This window comes from Dasypus novemcinctus, chromosome 7 (assembly GCF_030445035.2).
Source record: "Dasypus novemcinctus isolate mDasNov1 chromosome 7, mDasNov1.1.hap2, whole genome shotgun sequence".
Taxonomy (NCBI): domain Eukaryota; kingdom Metazoa; phylum Chordata; class Mammalia; order Cingulata; family Dasypodidae; genus Dasypus; species Dasypus novemcinctus.
This window is the reverse complement of record NC_080679.1, coordinates 29,132,717-29,153,598: the sequence shown is the minus strand read 5'-3', so window position 1 is coordinate 29,153,598 and position 20,882 is coordinate 29,132,717. Positions and strand designations below refer to the sequence as shown.

The window sequence follows — 20,882 nt, the reverse complement described above, 5'->3', positions numbered from 1 at the left end:
AGGGACGGGCTACCACGGGTAACTGGGTACTTGCTCCAAGGGCCGCAGAGCAGCCAGCCTTTTCCAGCGGGCCAAGCCAGCAGCTCCCAGGCGCAGATCCTAGAAGCCGGGCGGGGTATCTCCAATACCCGAGCCAGAACCAGTCCGGCCCGCCCACAGCCCGGAGGCTCCAATTAGGAGTCTAAAAGCCGGCAGCGTGGTGGGCGGGGTGGGGCCGCAGGTCATGTGATTGGTCAGGTGACCTCCGCTTCCCCTCGGCTGACCTCTGGGTCGCTCTGCTTCCTCCACACGTGGCTATCTCCGCGCCGCTCCCTGCACCTCGCCGCCTGCAGCCATGGCGCCCGGCCAGCTCGGTAAGCGCTTCTCGCGCGGCTTTCGCGGAGCGGAGCCATCGACTCCATGTCCGGTCATTCAGGCAATGGCGGCGGCCGGGCGGGACTTGCGGGGCAGGTTTCTGATAGGGGCTGCGGAGAAGGGCTGCTCCGGGGGCGCAGAAAGTCCGCGCGCCACGCGGCAGCCCTCTGCTTCCACTCCGCCGGCGGCGCGCTGCTGGCTGACCTCAGGGAGTCTCCGTGGCCGCATTATGTGGGCCTCTTAACTGGAGATTCGTGGCCACGCCCCTTTCCCACTCCCCAGTCCCCAGCTCCCTCTCAGACTAGATTTAAAGAACTTAATGGAACTTAATGTAATGTACTGTGAATGATGAGAAAAAAATGTCCTGTTTCAGCCTTGTTTAGTGTCTCAAACAAAACCGACCTCGTGGAATTTGCCAAAAATTTAACATCTGTTGGTTTGAATCTGGTCGCTTCTGGAGGGACTGCAAAAGCTCTGAGGGAGGCAGGTCTGTCTGTCAGGTAAGGTGCAACTTAATTTTTAAGTCAGGCCCCATCAGAAAGTAGTGTAAACATGTTATGGTGAGAATACCGTGTTCAAGGCACTTTGAATGAAGTATGTTACTCTTCCCAGCAATACAGAGACGTAGGTACAATACTTATCTACATAAATGAGGCTCAGAGAGATTTTTTCCACAAGTTTAGAGAGTCAAATAAGTGGTAGACCTCAACTGGAGCCCTGGGTAGTCATGATTTCCGAGCCCTAGTTATTAACTATTGCCTGTAACAAAAGACTTTACCCTGGGTCATATGTCACAGAAGCAAAATTCAAGTTATAATTAATATAATCTGTTTTGACTGGCTACTTAGTTAAACTGCTGACCCAAGAAGATTCAAATCTGCCACTCTTCCCTTAGAATCATTGGTTGTTATATGATAGGTATTACTCTATCATTCATTGCCTCCTTCACAGCTTACTCCTTCCTTGGATGGATACTGGGAAGAAGGAATATGTCAAAGGTAAATCAGGGTACGAAACGTGTCCTCAAGGAACTGATATTCTGGTGGGAAAGGAAGTACGGAAAGGTAGAGAATGAAAGATGACACATAGCTATAATAAATTGCAGTTAGAGTTCAGAGGATGAAGGCACCCAGCCCTAAAGTATATTTTAGAAAAAGGGTAAAAGATCTGTCTGCTTTGGTTGCTTTGTACAACAAAATTTTGCTACTTGCCTTCTGGGTCCACATAGAAATAGATATTACCTTTTTCTCCTGTAATCCTGCCTTATGTGAGCAGTGCAGGGCTTTCCTAAATTTGACAGATTCAGATGAAAAGAATGTCATACATTATTTATGAAGTAAATGCTTTATATTTTCCAAAGTCCTTATGCATAGCATCTCTGATTGGTTCTCATAGGAATCTACTAAGAACCATGAAAGGCAGGTTGGCTGTTCTTCTGAACAGTAGCAGCATGGGATTCTGAAGTCCAGACCTGGGTCATTTCCATTGGGTTACTGGTAGTTGAGGCCTCCTTTAAATTAAGCAAAGTCCTGTTCAGTGGCTTCTTTCCCCCCTCCTTTCTCAAAGTAGAAAGGTGTGAAGAAGCCTCATATTATGTACCATCATCCGGATTAAATACTTAACCCAAGCTGAGAGGGTCTTTCATATATATTACTCATGTAATCCTTACAACACCTTTGGCATAGGTAGTATCTCAGTTCGATAGGTGAAGAAACTGTGGCACAAAGAATTAAATACTTTGCTCAAGATCACACAGCTAGTAAGAGGTAGAGCCAAAATTTTGACTCAGGAAGGTAGCTACTACCATAAATTAGCTGAGATAAACTGATGAGATTTTAATCAGTGAGTACATAGATTTTAAAGCAGCGAGTACACAGACAGTTATTTCTAAAAACCGCAGCTATTATATACAAATTCTTGAAGTATGGAGTAGAAAGTTTTGTAATTACCCAAGATATTTAATTCTGAGAATAAATCTACCTTCTCTTAAATTTTAGAGCTTTTCCTCAGTTGAATAAACTGGATTTTATCTCCTGAACTCCAGGAAAGGGAATTTAGAATTTAAAACTATGATGTTAGGAGTCTGTGTGTTTATATTGGGACTGTGTGTTTTTGGCTAAACACCAGTCATTTATAAATGGCCCTCAGTAGGAGAGTCTGCCCAGGAAATTATGTATCCTGTTGGCATAATTTGCTGCTTTAAAAAAGTATTTATTATTTTCTTATGATATAAATTGTAGAAAATTTGAAAAATGTGGGAAGCTATAAAGAAGGAAGTAAAAATGACTTATAATTTTCTATTTCCTTTCAGTGTTTTAACTTTAGTTTAATGCTTGGAAAGCATTTCTCATGTTTTGGAACGGCTATGGTTTTTTGTGTTTTTTTTTAAATGCTTAAACCTCTGGTTCATCTGAAATTTCTTTTTGTGTGGGGTTAACAAGTTACTCCAACATCATTTTACCAAACAGCTTTTTTCCCCCATTCTTTTGATTTGCCATCTTTGTGTATATTTATCATCAAATTTAATTCTTCTATTTCAGTCTGTTTTTTGTGGTAAGACTATTTTTAATGCTTTTTGTTAGATACTACCAAATTACTTCACAGTTGGATGCATTCCTTAATATTCCTTTAGTATAGTTTTGATTCAGTTTCTGAATTCTTTGAAAATTGTAAAACCAATTGCTTTAGTAATCACTAATTGTTCCTGATATGAAAAATTTGATAAACAACATATTTTACTTAAGTATTGAATCAGGTATAGTGAAAGACTTTAAGAAATGGAAATAATTTTTTGTTCAATTCAGGCTCTGTGAAGTCTCTCAAAATGAGATCAGTAGGTTTAATGTTGGACACAGTGTAAAATGTAAAATGGCAGTTCAACAGAATCTGTAATAATGTTTTTTATTCATTTTCAGAGATGTCTCTGAGCTGACAGGATTTCCTGAAATGTTAGGGGGGCGTGTAAAAACTTTGCATCCTGCAGTCCATGCTGGTAAGTTGTTTTTCCCTTCTCTTTAAAATAGTCAGTGGTTTTCAGGAATATTTTTGTGGATTATTTCATAGTATAAATGAGGGAAAAGATGGGTCATAAGTTTAGAAAAAAATTATCCCTGAAGTTATATTGATTTTGTCATATTTACCACCAAAACTCATACTCAAACCTGTTTAAAATCTGGCTTTATTACACAGTGGGTTCAGATTATATTTCCGTTTGCTATTAGTTCTGACCACTAAAAACATAACTTAGAATGGGATTTTTGCCACAGGAGTTACTCAGAATATTTAGATTTTATAATATCAAAAACTTTTTAGAGCGATTCAAACTTAGAATAAAGTGTAGCGATGGAATTGACATGCAGAAGGATTATTTTCAGTATGCTTTACTTTTGTTTATTAATCTGAGACAACAGTTTGCATGTAAACTAACATGGCTAGAAATAGGTATATCACTGTTTTGCCAGTTATAGTACAGGTTGGCAGAAGAATCGTCAGACAGGCCATTGACTTATGGGAGCGTATGGGCTAAAATGGAATTGGCAGCAGTTTTGTGGAAATTCCTTTTACCTTTTTACATTTGCCTTTCAACAACATTGGACTTCAGAACTGACGCAAAGATTTCTAAATGCACCCTCTAATGGCTTTTTGTTTGATAACTCCTCATCTGTGTGTTTGATTTTCTTAATTAGGCAATTATAATTTGATTAATGGAACTATGTTGGAAAGAAGTACCTTCTGACTTGGTTTTTGAACCTCACACTTGTTTAACTGTGTTAAACTAGGAATCTTGGCTCGTAATATCCCGGAAGATAATGCTGACATGGCCAGGCTTGATTTCAATCTTATAAGGTAAAAAATTCTTGTTCAACTCTTAGTACTTTAAAGACCAAAGACAAAATTTAGGTTGGTACACTCATTGTAAATATTTATTGAGAACCTTCTATGTGACATTGTTAATGTGTATGCATCTTGGTTTTGCTAGGTATGTATTACCAAAATACATGCTTGAGCTGAGAATAATCTTTACTTTTTTTAGGAAGTTAGGATCTTAAAATTTAGTACATATAATCAACTTAGTTATTTGCATAAATACTTCACTGTTTCTTAAAATATATATGTAAGACAGTTTTGTTAAGATAAAATTCATATACTATGCATTTCATCAGTTTAAAGTATATAATTCATTGTTCTTTTATATGTTCACAGAATTGTTCAACCATCATCACAATCAATATTAGAATATTATCTTCACCCCAAAAAGGAAACCACCCATTAGCATTCATTCTCAATTTCCCCCCACATCCTCTAGCCCGAGGCAACCACCAGTCTATTTTCTGTCTCTTTGGATTTTCCTATACTATGTAATTTATATAAATCGAACCTACAATGTGTGGTCCTTTGTGCCTGGCTTCTTGCTTTTTTTTTTTTCCCTTTTAGCCTGCTGATATGATGGAATACATTAATTGATTTTCCAGTGTTGAACCAGGCCTACATATATCCCTCTTGGTCATGGTGTATAATTCTTTTTTATACGTTGTTGAATTTTATTTGCAAATACTTTGTTAAGGATTTTTGCATCGATGCTCATGAGTGATACATTGGTCTAGAGTTTTCCTTTTCCTTTCTTGTGCATGAGCTTTAGTTTCTTTAAATGTCTAATTTAAAAAAAAAATAAACTAAACAATTTAGGGAAAATACTATTGCAACTCTGGAAACTGATGCCCCTCTCCACTCTCTGGGGCTTACTTTTGTTGTTAGCTTGTTTATTTTTTTAGTGACTTGATCAGACATTTTTTGTGTGATGTCTATTTCCCCCACAGTGTCTGAAGCCCTTGGCTTAGCTGCTCAGAAGGCGTAGTTGCCTTTGTACACAACCTTCCATCCACCCCGACAACTGGTTTTAGCAGGGCCCTCTGACTTCTCAGTCTCATTTGCCTAGACATGCAGCTGTTGCCAACTGGTGGTTCCACTCTTCTCTGGTACATAAATTGCTCTCCTTCCAATCCAGTTAAATTGGGGAAGGGATAGTTGTTTTTATTTTTGTTTTTGTTTTTTAAGCATATCTACTTTATTGATACGTATTAATAAACATACAGTTTATTCAAAGTATACAATCAGTTGTATTTGCTATAATCACATAGTTATGCATTTATCATTTCAATTGCTATTAGAGCATTTTCATTATTTCAATAAAACTAATAATAAACAAAAAACAGACAGAATTCCTCACCTCTCCATCTCTCAGTGCTTCCTCCACTGTACATAGCTGCTGTTTCTGGCTATTCTATGTAAAGTGTATAATCAGAGGCTTTTAGTGTAGTCACAATGTTGTACATTCATCATCTTAAAAATTTTAGAACAATTTCATTACTCCAAAAAGAAGGCACTCCAAACCCCTTAGGATTCCTTCCTCAGACCTACATAACAACTAATCTCCTTTCATCTTTAAGAATTGATTTATAGTTACATTTTATATAAATAGAATCATACAATATGTAGTACTCTGTCTGCTCTCCATTTAGTATAATGTTTTTTTGTCTGATACTAACATTTTGTACTATTACATTTATTCAGCTTCAAAGAAAAATGGTCTTATATATACAATTCTAACCATATTCATATTTCACATATTATATTTATGTTTCACATAATATATTTAGTTCATAATAGGACAATCATAACAGCATTTGTCCTTTTGTGTCTGGTTTGCTTCACTCGACATGTCCTCCAGGTTCATCCATGTTGTCATATGTTTCATGACTTCATTTCTTACGGCTATTTAATATTCCATTGTGTGTATACTCCACAATTTTTTTATCCATTCATCAACTGATAGACACCTTGGCTGTTTCCAACTTTTGGCTGTCATGAATGACACTGCTGTGAATATTGCTCTCAGTTCTTCTGCGTATATATACCTAGCAATGGTATTGCCAGGTCCCATGGCAGGTCTATATTCAGTTACCTTAGGAACTGCCAAACAGTCCTCCACAGTGGCTATACCATTCTACATTTCCACCAACAGTGAATAAGCATTTCTATCTCTCTATGTCCTCTCCAACATTTATAGTTTTCTCTCTTTTTAATACCAGCCATTCTAATAGGTGTGGAATGATATTTCATTGTAATTTTGATTTGCATTTCCCTAATAGCTAGTGATGTTGAACATTTTTTCATGTGTTTCTTTGCCATTTGTATTTCTTGTTTGGACAGTTGTCTTTTCAAGTTTTTTGCCCATGTTTTAATTGGGTCATTTTTCTTTTTCTTGTTGAGTTGTATGATCTCCTTATATAACATGGATATTAAACCCTTATCAGATATATGATTGCCAAAGGGTGCCTTTTCACCCTTTGGTACAGATTCCGTTGAGGTACAAAAGTGTTATTCTGAGGAGCTCTCATCTTTTTTTTTCATTTGTTGCTTGTGCTTTGGGTGTAAGGTTTAAGAAACTACCACCTTCCTCCAGCTCTTAAAGATGTTTTCCTACATTTTCTTCTAGGGGTTTTATGGTGGTTGTTTTTATATTTAAATCCTTGGTCCATTTTGAGTTAATTTTTGTGAATGGTGAGATTAGAGGTCTTCTTTCTTTCTTTTGGATATGGCTATCCAGTTCTCCCCACACCATGTGTTGAATCGACTGTTGTGGCCCAGCTGACTTTTTATTTTGTCAAAAATTGCTTGGCTGTAGATGTTAGGGTCAATTTCTGGGTTCTCGAGTCTCTTCCATTTGTCAATCTCTCTGCCCTTGTGCCAGTACCATGCTGTTTTTACCACTGTAGCCAAGTAATATGCTTTAAAGTCAGGAAGTGAGAGTCTTCCAACTTTGTTCTTCTTTATTAAGACATTTTTTTGTTATTCAGGACCCCTTACCAAGGGAAGGGGTAGGTTTTGAAACCATTCTTTTAAGGTTGTTTCACCAAAGATGGAAGGAAGGTTCTTAGCCATCTTTTTCCTTGATTCTTGGTGAACCTGCCTCCTTCTTACTTGCTTACCACCCAAATATTCATCATTTGCAAGAGTGCCCTAAGGCTTGAACTTCACCACATTCTGCTCCAAATAGAATCACTTCTTTTGGGTTAGTGCTTTGAAGTTCTGTTCTCATGGACTGTGTCTCCCCTTGTCAAAATCTCTGAGCCACAGCTCCAGGGGCTAGAAAGATGGAAGGGGTGATAGCCTCTGGTTTGGACTTTTTAACATAATTTTTTAGAATTCTAAAATGATTTTGCCCACAGTTTGGGTTTTGTTGGTCTTGTTAAAAGCTGCTGACTTAATTTTTTCTTTATAGCTGCAAACTACATTAGGTTGAGTTTTTAATGATAGTTAAATTCTTGTTTTAGAGTTGTTGTTTGCAATCTGTATCCATTTGTGAAGACTGTGGCTTGTCCAGATGTAACTGTTGAAGAAGCTATTGAACAAATTGATATTGGTAAGTTGGTAAGAACATTGTAGAAAACTGACAGAGGAGAGAATTAATGAGATTTCATTTTGATATTCATTATTGAGGGAATAGATAATAGCTTCTTCTCCCAGATCATGTTTTGCGATGACCGTAATTCATTAATATTTTGAAGAGAGTCACTTGGGTTATTTTTCTCTTATTTTTTAAGTCAGGAATTAACATGGAAGTATGTGCACTTGAAAGAAGTTAATAAACTGATGAAAATACAAACCATCCTTTGTTCTTTGAAGGTGGGGTGACCTTACTGAGGGCAGCAGCAAAAAACCATAGTCGAGTGACAGTAGTGTGTGACCCAGGGGACTACGCTTTGGTGTCCACGGAGATGCAGAGTTCGAACAGTCAAGACACCTCCTTGGAGACGAGACGGCACTTGGCCTTGAAGGTGGGGACACACTTTTACCGTATTATAAAGTGACATCCATCTAGTGCTTTGTTGCCAACCCAAAATGGTATTCAGTTCTCACTAGATTATATCACTTACCAAAGCTTTGCTTGTTAAAAATGGGATACCAAATACTAGAGAGGTAAAGTATTCTGTTAAAAAGATTGAAAGAGAATTTAAAAAGGAGCACTTCTGTATGCCATTCAAGTGTCATTTCGTGTGGGGTCGGTGGGTGGAGAGAGTGTAATTTGCCAGCATACTAAATCATCTTGTCTAACATGTTCTTTGTAGGCTTTTACTCACACTGCACAGTATGATGAAGCAATTTCAGATTACTTCAGGAAGCAGTACAGTAAGGGAATATCTCAGATGCCCTTGAGATATGGAATGAACCCTCACCAAACTCCTGCCCAGTTATATACCCTGCAGCCCAAGCTTCCTATCACAGGTAAAGTCTGAATACTATGTGACATGGTTTGCTGTGTCTGAGTATGTTCATCTCTTCTGTGTATACTGTGTCCAGTGTGGTTCAGTTTGAGATGCCCGTTGGACTTGTGAGCAGAAATGTCAAGGAGGTTTTTTGGAGTTGTGGAGAGAGGACAAGTTGAAGATACAGATTGGAACACCTTTGGCATACAGTTGGTTTTTGAAGTGTGAGTTTGCACGTGATGAGATGAACTCATTTTTATAGGAGTGTCATCAAAACCAAGCCGGGGCATTTCCAGCATTTAGAGGTACAGTGGAGGAATCAGCATAGGAGGTAGAAGTTTGAAAACCCAGAGACTTCCAAGAAGTTGGAATGCTTCTGAGAACAGAGAATGAGTATTTGATTTGGGAGTGTTATAAGCAGAGTTTCCATGGAATGGTGTGCCTGGAAGCCCAAATTGAAGTAGGTCAAATAGGGTTGTGAGGAGAGGAGATTGATAAAGGTAATTTTTTGAACAGAGACTTCCATGAGTTTGTTAAGAGATGGTTTTTCAGCTTTTTATTCTGTTTTGTTCCTAGGGTCAAAGGTACCAGAGCATGCCCTTCTCTCTGATAGAAGGGAAAGTGGGTATGCAGGAGACGGGAGAGTGGCGGGCATGCAGGCCTTGAAGGCCCATGCCTTTAGAAAGGTGGCTTTGATTAGCGTAAGGATGGCTTATTTCATACACTGGAAAAGGGAACACAGTTTAGTACACAGCTTGGTGCAGTTGATGAGGGAAAGATGAGGGCATTCTTGCCTGCCTCTCTTCTCCCTGTCACCAGTGAGCCAGGGAGGAGAGGGGAACATTATAGGTTTCAGGAGAATTTGAAATCGTTTTTCTCACCCTTTCACATTCAGTGAATCAATAAGTTCTATTACAACTACCACAAATATGTTTTAATCTTTTTTCTTTCCTAACACTACCCAAGCTACTGTGTAAAGTCTCTTAGACTGCTCTAATCTACCTGATCTCTCTCCTTTCTTTTATGTCTCTTCTCTTCTTCACAACAGAGTAATGTATATAAAATGTAAATCAGATGCTGTTACACCTTGCTTAAAACTGTTCATTGGCTTTCATTTCCATTTAAACTCCTTGCCTTGCTGTGTGAGCTCAATGTTACCTGACTACAGTCCATTCCCTCCACAACTCTCCCTTCACCCAGGACTTTCCAGCACCTTCCTTTTCAGGCAAGCCAAGCATCTTCCTCTTTAAGGCTTTGTGCCAGTTTTCTTCGTTACCCAAAATTCCTCCCTTAGGTCTGCACAGTGCTGTTTTCTTGCCATTCAGATCTCACCCTCTATGCCACCTCCTCAGAAAAGCCATTCCTGACTTCTAGACCAAAGTAGCTGCCCTCACCTTTGTATTACATCACCCTGTTTTTCTGAATATATATGTATTTTGTCTTTTCCCATTAGGGTGTCAGCTCTTACGAGCAGAGGCCCTGCCTGCCTTTGTTCATTGCTTTATCCCCAGTGCTTTGAACAGTGCTTGGCATAGTCCCCAAACAGCAGTTGATAGAATAATGAAATATCCGACATTCTGCATTAATTTCAATTTCGACTTCTAAGACTTGTTTAAACAGATTTATCTACTATTTTACTTCAGATATTGTACCTTACAGTTTATATTCCGCATTTAGATTCTGAGACAGAAAAGTTCCTATAGACTTTCAGCTTCCCTGCTTTTCACTTTCAAGAGTACTTTCTTTAGTACTACATAAGAGTTTTTATTTATTGTTCCTTATTTTAGTGTATATGTCTCTTTCATTTGGATTTTAAAGTTCTGTTTGTGGTGAAACATGGCAGAGGAGACCCTGGGCACATAGATAGGGTTCTCCTGTAAGAGATTTGTAGGGCTTTTCCAAAACAGCTGCCATGTGCTTCCTTTTTTTTAAATATATTTTTTATTTCTTTTTAAAAAATACTTAGATTATGTAAAATGCTGCATAAAAAAATATAAGGGATTCCCATATGCCCGGCTCCCCACACCTTCCACTTTTCCTCACACTAACAGCTTCCTTCACCAGTGTGGCACGTTTATTACAATGCCATGGGCTTCTTTTTACAGCGAAAGGAACATTTTGATATTTGAAAAACTGGTACTCTTAACTCGAAGGTGTTTAAAAGCCAAAATTTTCTTCCATTTAGCCTCAGCTATGATGAGAGAGTGGTGGTGAAGTTGTAAATATGCTGGCTCATTTTAGTTTTGCTTGAGGCACCGAAAATGACAAGCAAGGGGTTAAACATTTAAAACTTTTGCATTTTAGTGTCTTGTAGGTTATTTTACTTTTATACTTTACTATTGACTATTTTGTTTTGTTTTTGTTTTTGTTTTTTTGGAGAGAAAAAGCAGTATTTATCTTAAAGAGAAGGAAAGATTACTATCCTTTATTTTAAGATTTCAAATTACCTTTAATTCATTTTTTTATTAATGCTTGAAAATGATTATGAGTGCCTTGGAATAAATTTGTTTAATCTTAGCTCTGTGTTTAAAGGGATTTCTGGCTGATCATTAATATTGATATAATTTCTCTTATTTCTGAATTCTCTGTTATTGGTTTATTTCTGGATTGGCTAGATTTGGTCTCCGAGTTGTGCTTGTGTACATGTGTTTGTATGCAGGTACACTTTTTTTTTTTTTTTAAAGACTGGCTCAGGCTTGGCTGATTTATTCATTTTTCTTTTCAAGTTCTTGCATGTTTCTGTCTCTGTTTGCCTCTTAAATATATTTTGCTAAAAGATTAGTATAGTCTTAATACATATTTTTATCTTTTAAGAAATATGTATATATATATGCATGACATGCCTTGCTAATGTGTGTATATGTTTTTATATGTAGTTCTAAATGGAGCCCCTGGATTTATAAACTTGTGTGATGCTTTGAATGCCTGGCAGTTGGTAAAGGAACTCAGAGAAGCGTTAGGCATCCCAGCTGCTGCCTCTTTCAAACATGTCAGCCCAGCAGGTAAGGCATTGTGCTCTGGAATGCTCTGAAACTTGAAAATTCATTTCTTTTTAACTTTTTTGAAAAACAGCAAGAACTAGGAATAATATAGACATTCTGAAGCCATTTTTCTGACATCTGTTTATAACAGTCACAGTATATGACATGGTAAAGTCTGAGAATGTGATAACCTACATATGTATGTACGTGTGTGTTTGTATAAAATTGTGAAACATTGGGACATAGGATTGCCAGGGAGTAGTTGGCATCAGAAACATGAAGGTTTAGGAAGTAAAAGAGAGTTTAATGCAGTAAGACTGGAGTGTAAATATAGTTGAAAATGTAAATGAGCAGTTGTAAAGTTCTTTTGACATGTTTTCTGTAACTTTTTGTAGCCATTGATACTCTTCTATATTCACTTTGTTAACTCAGCAATTCAGTGATCTACTGACAGTCCAATATGTCATCGGTCTTCAGCTATTTATTGGCTATTAAGTTGATGTAAATAGTGAAGAAATAAATGGTGTGAAATACCAAGCAGGACAGAGAGTTGGTAATGAAGTAAACTAACTTCATGCACACACGCCTGGTGCTGTCAGGCTTCATACAGTGGCTCTGGTTGTTTTCAGAGGCAAGAGTGAAGCTGACTCCTCCTCACTCTCCCTTGCACCTGTTTTTGATGCTTAATTAAAGGCCAAGAAGATTTTTTTTTTAATTTGGCATGGGTGCTAGAAATTATATTACATAGATTACATGGTTTTTTTGTTTTAATTTTTTAAATTAAAGTTAATAGATCACAAGGAATAGACTACATGTTAAGAAAAATATTGCCTTGACTTGGGACTTGACAGTAGTAACGTGAGGTTTTTTTTATTATTATTACTATTAATTATTTTATGGCTTTCTCCGCCAGGCGCTGCTGTTGGAATTCCACTCAGTGAAGATGAGGCCAAAGTATGCATGGTCCATGATCTCTATAAAACCCTTACACCCATATCAACTGCATATGCAAGAGCAAGAGGTCAGATGACTAATGGGTTTTTTTTTTTTTTTTGGAGAGAAAAAGCAATATTTTATCTTAAAGAGAATAAAAGTTTAATATCCTTTATTTTATTATAAGATTTCAAATTTCCTTTAATTCATTTTTTTAATTAATGCCTGAGAATTATTAAGGCTACCTGCAATAAAATTTTTATAGAAGTATGTGTTAGTATCTTAATCTAATAAATGAAAGTATAATTAGAATTGGGGTGTGTAGTTCCAGATTAGGTTTTTGGAATGCATTTGTATTAATATATGACTAAAATTGTATGGTCATTCTAATGATACACAATTTGGCTAGAGTTATATTTTATATATTCCAAAAACATCTAATTATTGTAACAATTTGGGAGATTACTGAGAGCATGATGTCATAGGTTACCTTCTAGATAGGGGTCAGCAAACTGCAGTCCATGGGCTAAAGCCAGACTACTCTCTGTTTTTATAAATATATAGCTTGATTGGAACATGACCACATGCTTTGATTTACATATTGTCAGTGGCTATTTTGAAACCACAGCTGCAGAGTCGAGTGGTTGTGATAGATCATATAACCCTCAAAGCCACCAAAACATGTACTCTTGGGCCCTTTGTGTAAAAATGTTTGCTAACCCTTGCTCAAGAAGGTAAAACTAAACTATATTTTTTTTACTCACTATTTCATTTAAATTACTTACTGATCTGTTGGTTTAAATCTTATATAGACAATAAGGTTAGATTTAGAGAAGTGGATTTTAAATGATCCCATTGGGATTTTTAAAGCATCTTTTCCTATGTGAGGATTATTTATGATAAATACCACGTTTTAATTTTTACTTACAGGGGCTGATAGAATGTCTTCATTTGGTGATTTTGTTGCATTATCTGATGTTTGTGATGTCCCTACTGCCAAAATTATCTCCAGAGAGGTTGGTGGACTTGCAGTATATTTTGAGCCACACATAATTGAGTAAAACTCCATCTTAATTTGTTCCTATTTCAGCATCCATTGAAGTTCTAATCCACTATATTTATATTTGTATCACCTGCGTATTAAATTTATCAGTTTTGAATGTTCATATTTTATGTAGAACATAAATTCTTGACTGAATGATTATAATTGTGAGGTTTAATAAGTTGATGTTTCAAACGGGTATTTGGCTATTGTGATAAATTAAAGTTTTATTTCTATATTCTTTAATTCTTTTAAGTTGTAGTTATATTTATGCCAAAGTTACTGTTTCCTAAGCAGAGAATGCTGTCTTGAATGGTGATACAATAATGAAACTTAGTAAACCTTCATAGGTCTGTAATGGAAGAGACTATATGATGCAAAAAATATAAACTACACTGAAAAACAAGCCCCACCAGTTGAACACCAAATAAGTATTACAAAAAGGCAGGAGTGCATGTAGGGAGGGAGAACAAAAAGAAAAGGGAGGAAAGGTAACTTTTTGGAGGAAAACGGAGATGAGGGATGAAGGATGAAGGATAAAGGGGTGGTGTGTGGCTTGACTGTATTTAGTTGCTTTAGGGAGTCTTCCCATGACCACTACCGTCCCCAACCACAGTGGAACTGACATGCTGAGTTACAGGTTATAGCATGGCTTTTGAGTATGAGGCACTAGAAAGAGAATCGTAGGAAAAAGTTCTTCTTGAGGAACATGTTAAAAGTAAGCATTTGTGTTATACTCTTATTAGTTTAGTAAAACAAGTAATTTGAAAGAAGTAAAATATGGTTGGCTCTTGAGAACTATAGAAAGCTGTATTTTTATTAGCATTACGTGTGGGAGATAGAAACCAGGAAATGCTATTATTCAAAAGCAGACAATTGCTAGAGATTTCAGAGATGTTCTGTGATTTTTTTAAAAAACAGAAATTAATTAATTTTTATTATATTTACAGGTATCTGATGGTATTGTTGCCCCAGGGTACGAAGAAGAAGCCTTGAAAATCCTTTCTAAAAAGAAAAATGGAAATTACTGTGTTCTCCAGGTTTGTCCAATTCTTTTCTTTTTTTTTTTTTGAGGTACTGGGACCTTGAATGCAGGAGGCCAGTGCTTAAACACTGAGCCACATCAGTTCCTCTGAGTTGGCTCTCTCGTATCTTTGCTCGTTGTTTGCTTGGTATTTTTTTGCTGGTTGTCTGTTTGATTTTCTTTAGGAGGCACCAGAAACGGAACCCACGACAATCCCACGTGGGAGGCAGGTGCTCAGCTGCTTGAGCCATGTCTGCTCTCAATCCAATTCATTTTTTTAATATTTATTTTTATTAATTTCTCCCCCCCCCCTTGCTGTTTGCACTTGCTTTCTGCTCTCTGTGTTGTGTCTCTTTGTTGCGTCATCTTGTTGTGCCAGCCTGTCCTTCTCTGTCTTGCTCGTCTTCTTTAGGAGGCACCGGGAATGGAACCCAGTACCTCCCATGTGGTGGGCAGGCACCCAACTGCTTGAGCCATATCTGCTTCCCTCCAATTCATTTTTTTTTTTAAGATTTATTTTATTTATTTATCCCCTGCCTTGCTGCTTGCTTGCTATCTGCTTTCTGTGTCGATTCGCTGTGCATCTTTCTGTGTCTACTTGTCTCCCATTGTTGCGTCCAGTTCATTTTTGAAGAACTTATTTGCTCTTTCGTTCTCTCTTTTCTCCCATGTGTAAATAAATCTTTCCCTTTATGCTACAGCCTTCTACTTTATTCCTCGTTACTGCAGTTTCTTAATCCTGCTTTTTTAAACTATTAATTTTTGGGTTAAAGATGAGGATAGCTTCCCTACCTGATTTTTTAAAAATTACTGTGTTTAAAGGAATATATTTATATGATTTCACTCTCAAAAGTTATTAATATTTACGTGATTAAAATAGTCTCTCCATCCTTCCCTTCTGCCACCCTATTACATTTTTATAATTTAAATTTAAAATACTACTTCCTTATCTTCCCTTTGCATATCCAGCAAATATTTGTATTTGCATTTTTTTCTTTCTTTATCTATGTAAATGTACCCCTTTTCACAGTCTTGGGTGTTTGCCCTATAATATGTGAGTCTTAACTTATCCAGGCATTTGCCAATCTTTACTATATTCCATGCCTCTCCCACCCCCTTATACACAGTGAATTATTAGACAAAAATTTCTAGGGTGAAATTCCTCTGTCACAGGATATGTGTATTGGTCATTTTGACGAATACTGCTCCTCTTAAAGGTTTTACTACAGATGGAATGTCCAGTGGGGCTTGTAGGAGTACTTATTTCCCCAGCACCTTTGTCACCACTTCATATGTGGGAGGCAGGTGTTCAACCATTGAACTCCAGCCACTCCCCAAGGATTATGTTTTTTGTTGTTGCTTTAGGAGGTACCAGAGATTGAACTGGGACCTTGTACATGGGAAGCAGTCTCAGACCACCGAGCTATACCCACTCCCCCATATTGTTTTAATTGTTGTAGCTTTAATATCTAGTAGGGAAATGCTTCCCTCTTCCACAACTCTTACTTTTTCAGAATTTTTATTGCTATTCATGGTGACTTTTGACAAATTATTTTTGTTTTTGAAAGAACTTCTAATTATTGCCAAAAAAATAAATAAAGCAAGATTTTTTAAAAAGCACAACACTTAAACATAAAACGTATCGAAGAAAAACTTAGCTTTCTTATGGTGATCTTGGAGAATTGACATTTGTATGATATTCCTTACTCTGGGTCTGGTATAAATGAAAATTTATAGTTATTTAGCAGCTGAAGTTATTTCTAGTAATCCGTACTTCCAGATATCTTAAAACACCATGTCTTAGCAAGAGTATTCTAGAACTGATTTCTGAGGGCTTTTTGCCTGTTTATTAGCAAATCTGTTTTATCTGCTACAGTGATTTCAGCATGTGGATGAAATAGGTTTCCTACACCAAAACAATGAGTGGTTTTACGTGAGGGTAAAATGAAAATTTCTTTCATTATCTATCAATGTCTGGATTGTCTATATGCCATAGTAACATCATGTATGTGTATAAATATGCTTAGTTGAGTATATGGCACATTCATGTATGTGTGTGTATATATATATATATATAAATAAATGCTCTATACTTCAAATTAGACATTAAACTATATTGAACTTTTGCTGTTAGGGAAAAATGACCATTTTTTAGGATACTGGTTTGATTGATTATAGCAACATTTATGTTCTCTCAGAGATGTGGCATAGGCAGCCTTGATGTTTATAAATGAATGTTTAAGAAGTGGGAACATCTGTTATGCCAGCAAAAGTCTTCTTTCTGCTTCAATCCTCACATGAAATTATTCAAGTAAAATGCTCCTGAATTTCTGGTGATGGCATGGTTCTATTGTATAGGCAGTTAATCCCACAGAAACAGAAAAATCTTCCAAAGAAGAGAAAACTGTGATTTAGTATGACTGTGGAAAGATAACAGGATTTGAACTTTAAAATATACACTACAATTGTACATTGGTAAAGCAAATGTTTTTGGCATTAAAAGTAAGATTCTTAATGCTGTGTTTTTATTAATATAAGGTATTGATACAAAAACTCTGGAAAGCCAACCCCATGGAAAGGAAGTAATTAAGGCTATATCCTTGATCATAAGATAATAATAATTGTCAGGTTTTCAAGGAAGGAAGAAAATATGTCATTAAATTTACATGCTTTTATTTTCTTTTAATGCCATCTGACAGCAAGTCACCATGTAGTTAGTTGACACTGTATTCTTTTTTCAATTCAGGTTGTGCTGTTTTTAAAAGTATTAAGTACTTAAGGCCATTAGCAGTTTATGTATAGCATCATAGAGAATGTGTTCCAAAACCTGAGCTCATCTTCAAGACCTCTTCAGCTAGCAGTATAATTTAGAGGTTATCAAAAGAATACCGGGGCTTCATCAACATTTTCTTTGAGAGTTTGCCTCTGTACCACATAGTTACAGCCACGAAAGTACTTGTTCCTCTACCTCGTTGGTGAAGTCCTTTTGGCATTAGTTAACAGGAGAGCACATTCCCAATTTTAGGAATTTTATAATAGAAAAGGACCGTTTTAAATTTCAGGAAAATGCAGATTAAGCAGAGTTAATACATATGAGGCCTTGCTTTTAAGTTCAGATAACAGTGTTTTCTAAGCCAAAGTTCCTCCAAAGAATAAATGAAGAACTGACAAGTTTAGAAAAATATCTAGGGACAGAGCAGTTTTATGCAATTATTCTCCACATTTTTTTTTTTAAGATTTATTTATTTATTTAATTCCCCCCCTCCCCTGGTTGTCTGTTCTCTGTGTCTATTTGCTGCATCTTGTTTCTTTGTCCGCTTCTGTTGTCGTTAGCGGCACGGGAAGTGTGGGCGGTGCCATTCCTGGGCAGGCTGCACTTTCTTTCGCGCTGGGCGGCTCTCCTTACGGGTGCACTCCTTGCGCGTGGGGCTCCCCTACACGGGGGACACCCCTGCATGGCAGGGCATTCCTTGCCCGCATCAGCACTGCGCATGGGCCAGCTCCACACGGGTCAAGGAGGCCCGGGGTTTGAACCGCGGACCTCCCATGTGGTAAACGGACGCCCTAACCACTGGGCCAAGTCCGTTTCCTTATTCTCCACATTTTGTACCTCTCTTGATTATCTTTCAGTTCAAAACTTGGGAGACGAAAACAGCAATAAATGACATTTATTCTCTTGCAAATAGCAATGATGGACTACAAGCCTTGTTTTCCTTCTTTTCACTCTTTCATCTGAATGTTAGGTATTTCATAAAAGATTTATAGAAGGACAGGGAAATTACAATTTAATTTTCATCCTCTTGCCTGTTTATTAGCAAATCTCTTTTATCCACTGAGCTTCCAAAAAGACTATATAGATAGAGTTTGGTTAACCTAACCAGAAATATACTCATTAAAATCATTGTTAATATATTAGGCATAGTTGTAAAACCTATACAACTATAGGATTGTAAAACATATAAAAAATTTTGGAGTAAAATACTGGTGCCTGCCTGTTCTTTTTTACTCACGCTGAAATAAATGTACAGGTGTTTTAAATTAGAGAAATAGAAATGCATGTAGCCTTGCTTATAATGATATGTTTTCTACATAAATGAAAAGTTTGGTGGATTTGCAGGTATTTAACTTTTTAAATTTGTATCTTAGATGGACCAGTCTTACAAACCAGATGAATATGAAGTTCGAACTCTCTTTGGTCTTCATTTAAGCCAGAAGAGAAATAATGGTGTCATCGATAGATCATTATTTAGCAGTGTTGTTACCAAGAATAAAGATGTAAGTTTGAAAATTTCTAATCTGAATGCTAGTAATTTTAGTAGGGCGTTTTCAATAATTTTAAGCATATATGTGTATTAAGACTCATATTTAGTACTGGTTGATGTGCAAATTGGCTAGCTCATCTTTGCATTGTCCATAAACCTGGGGGCTTAAAAAATGAATAAAAGATGTATGCGTCTCTGCATATATGCACACATAGAGGTATGTATCTTCAGTTATACTTAAATAGGCTCAGACCCTCTATAATTCTATTCTACAAATTGGCTTCTACATGCATTAAGCTACAAATATGTTTTTATATAAGTAAATACAGAGCCACATCTTCATCTGAAAGGCCACATGGCAAATCGAGTCTTCATGTACTGTGATGAATATTTCAGTTGTTTGCATTTTCAGTGCTATGATCAATGATTTTGTATATGCTGTTATTATCTCTTAGGAAAGACATACTCCTGGGATAATAAAGGTGATATTTATTGGATTTATATGCATTATCTCATTTGGTCCTATAAGGGGTGACTACTATTAACTTAGTTTTAAAGATCTGTTATAAAAATTGTGTGGTAGGAGACAGTTAAGAAATTTGCCTAAGGAAATGGATGAGCTGGGATTTGTTTTTAAATGTCTTAATTGGTTAATTAGGCCTTGTTTGTTTTGTTTTTTTTAAGATTATTTACCACACCACCCCCCCCCCCCATTATTTGCACTCACTGTGTGTTCTCTTTGTCTGCTCATCTTTTCTTTAGGAGGCACCAGACCTCCGAACCTGGGACCTCCCATGTGGGAGAGAGGCTTTCAGTCCCTTCAGCCACCTCAGCTCCCTGCTTTATTAGGTCTTTCATTGTCTTTCCTCTTTGTGTTTCCTTATTGCATCTTCTTGTTGAATCATCTCACCACGCCTGCCCGTTGTGCCAGCTTGCTGTCTTGCTCATCCTCTCCAGGAGGCACCAGAACTGTACCCAGGACCTCCCACGTGGTAGGTGGGAGCTCAATTGCTTGAGCTACATCTGCTTCCCAGGAACTTCATTTTTGAAAGATATTTTTACTGGGTCTTAGTTGGCCTGTAAATTTTTTTTTTCAGTGCTTTGAAGGTGTTAATCTCTTGTCTTCATGTGTTGTCTCCTGGTATACCTGATAATTTTTTATAGACCCCTGGACATTTTGTATTTTAAAACTATGGAAATATTTTAGAGTCTGGGTAGTAGTATTTTCCTCTGGAGGGAGTTGACTTAGGTTCTGGCAGGCAGATAAGATGGAGGCAGATCATCTCTATCCTGTCAGGAATTGACCAGGGTGGGCTTTGGTCCTGGTGAGGGCTGGTCTGTTGCTTCATGCCTACTTTGCTGTGAACCTGAGTGTCTACTGTTATCATCTTCCCTGGTGTACTCAGAATTCTTTGTTTCTTAGTCTTGTAAGAATGCTCAAAGCTGTGGTCAGCTTCTTTGCCTCTTAGTTTATTGCATGCAACTTGGAAAATGCCTTGAGGGGAAAAGCATAGTGGTCAGGCTGACTTCCTGCATTCTGTATTCCTGCTATCTTGACCCTCAGGTACTTGATGACTTATTAGCTTTTCTGTCTGTTCCTGGCAAATATATCAGAAGTGAAAAATGAGCTGCTATTTGTTCCCAGGTTTGATTCCTGAAACTATGAAGCTAAAAGTTTTAAAATCTTTATCGGAATAGTTCTTTTAATAAGCAGGTGGTAATTAAAACCTAGGTTTTTTTTTTTTTTTAATGTCCTAGTTTTTTATCTTTGAAAATAAATGGTAATGAAACATATATGTACTGTAAGTAGAAATAGCTTTCAGCCTTTTGGAAACAATGCCTGTGTTCAAAGATGTGAAATTACTGGAATTTCCATATGGTAACAGTTCTTTGTAGCAGTGTTAAGTAGTTCACAGTAGTTCACAGTAAAATGAGGCTCTTTTATTACTTTATTAATCTGGTTGGTTATTGTATTCTAGGGAATTGACCTAGTTCATGGTCCCCATGTTGACAATTACA

General features: G+C 37.0%; 1 protein-coding gene across 4 annotated transcripts in view; it reads left to right on the top strand.

Moving 5' to 3' along the window:
- The first annotated feature begins 225 nt into the window (after nucleotides 1–225).
- ATIC (5-aminoimidazole-4-carboxamide ribonucleotide formyltransferase/IMP cyclohydrolase) overlaps nucleotides 226–20,882 on the top strand; it is a 29,018-nt gene continuing 8,361 nt past the window's right edge. The window contains exons 1-12 of one of the 4 annotated variants that reach the window (XM_004483163.5): nucleotides 226–353; nucleotides 728–854; nucleotides 3,270–3,346; nucleotides 4,134–4,200; nucleotides 7,689–7,777; nucleotides 8,041–8,192; nucleotides 8,484–8,640; nucleotides 11,498–11,623; nucleotides 12,516–12,623; nucleotides 13,466–13,551; nucleotides 14,528–14,617; nucleotides 18,748–18,876. In XM_004483163.5, coding sequence (XP_004483220.1) covers nucleotides 335–353; nucleotides 728–854; nucleotides 3,270–3,346; nucleotides 4,134–4,200; nucleotides 7,689–7,777; nucleotides 8,041–8,192; nucleotides 8,484–8,640; nucleotides 11,498–11,623; nucleotides 12,516–12,623; nucleotides 13,466–13,551; nucleotides 14,528–14,617; nucleotides 18,748–18,876 — 1,227 coding nt within the window. In that variant the 5' untranslated portion in view covers nucleotides 226–334. Of the gene's footprint in view, nucleotides 416–605; nucleotides 855–2,540; nucleotides 2,562–3,269; nucleotides 3,347–4,133; nucleotides 4,201–7,688; nucleotides 7,778–8,040; nucleotides 8,193–8,483; nucleotides 8,641–11,497; nucleotides 11,624–12,515; nucleotides 12,624–13,465; nucleotides 13,552–14,527; nucleotides 14,618–18,747; nucleotides 18,877–20,882 lie in introns of those variants that run through there. The other 3 variants (XM_071216137.1, XM_058300176.2, XM_071216138.1) reach the window with 3 other exon arrangements.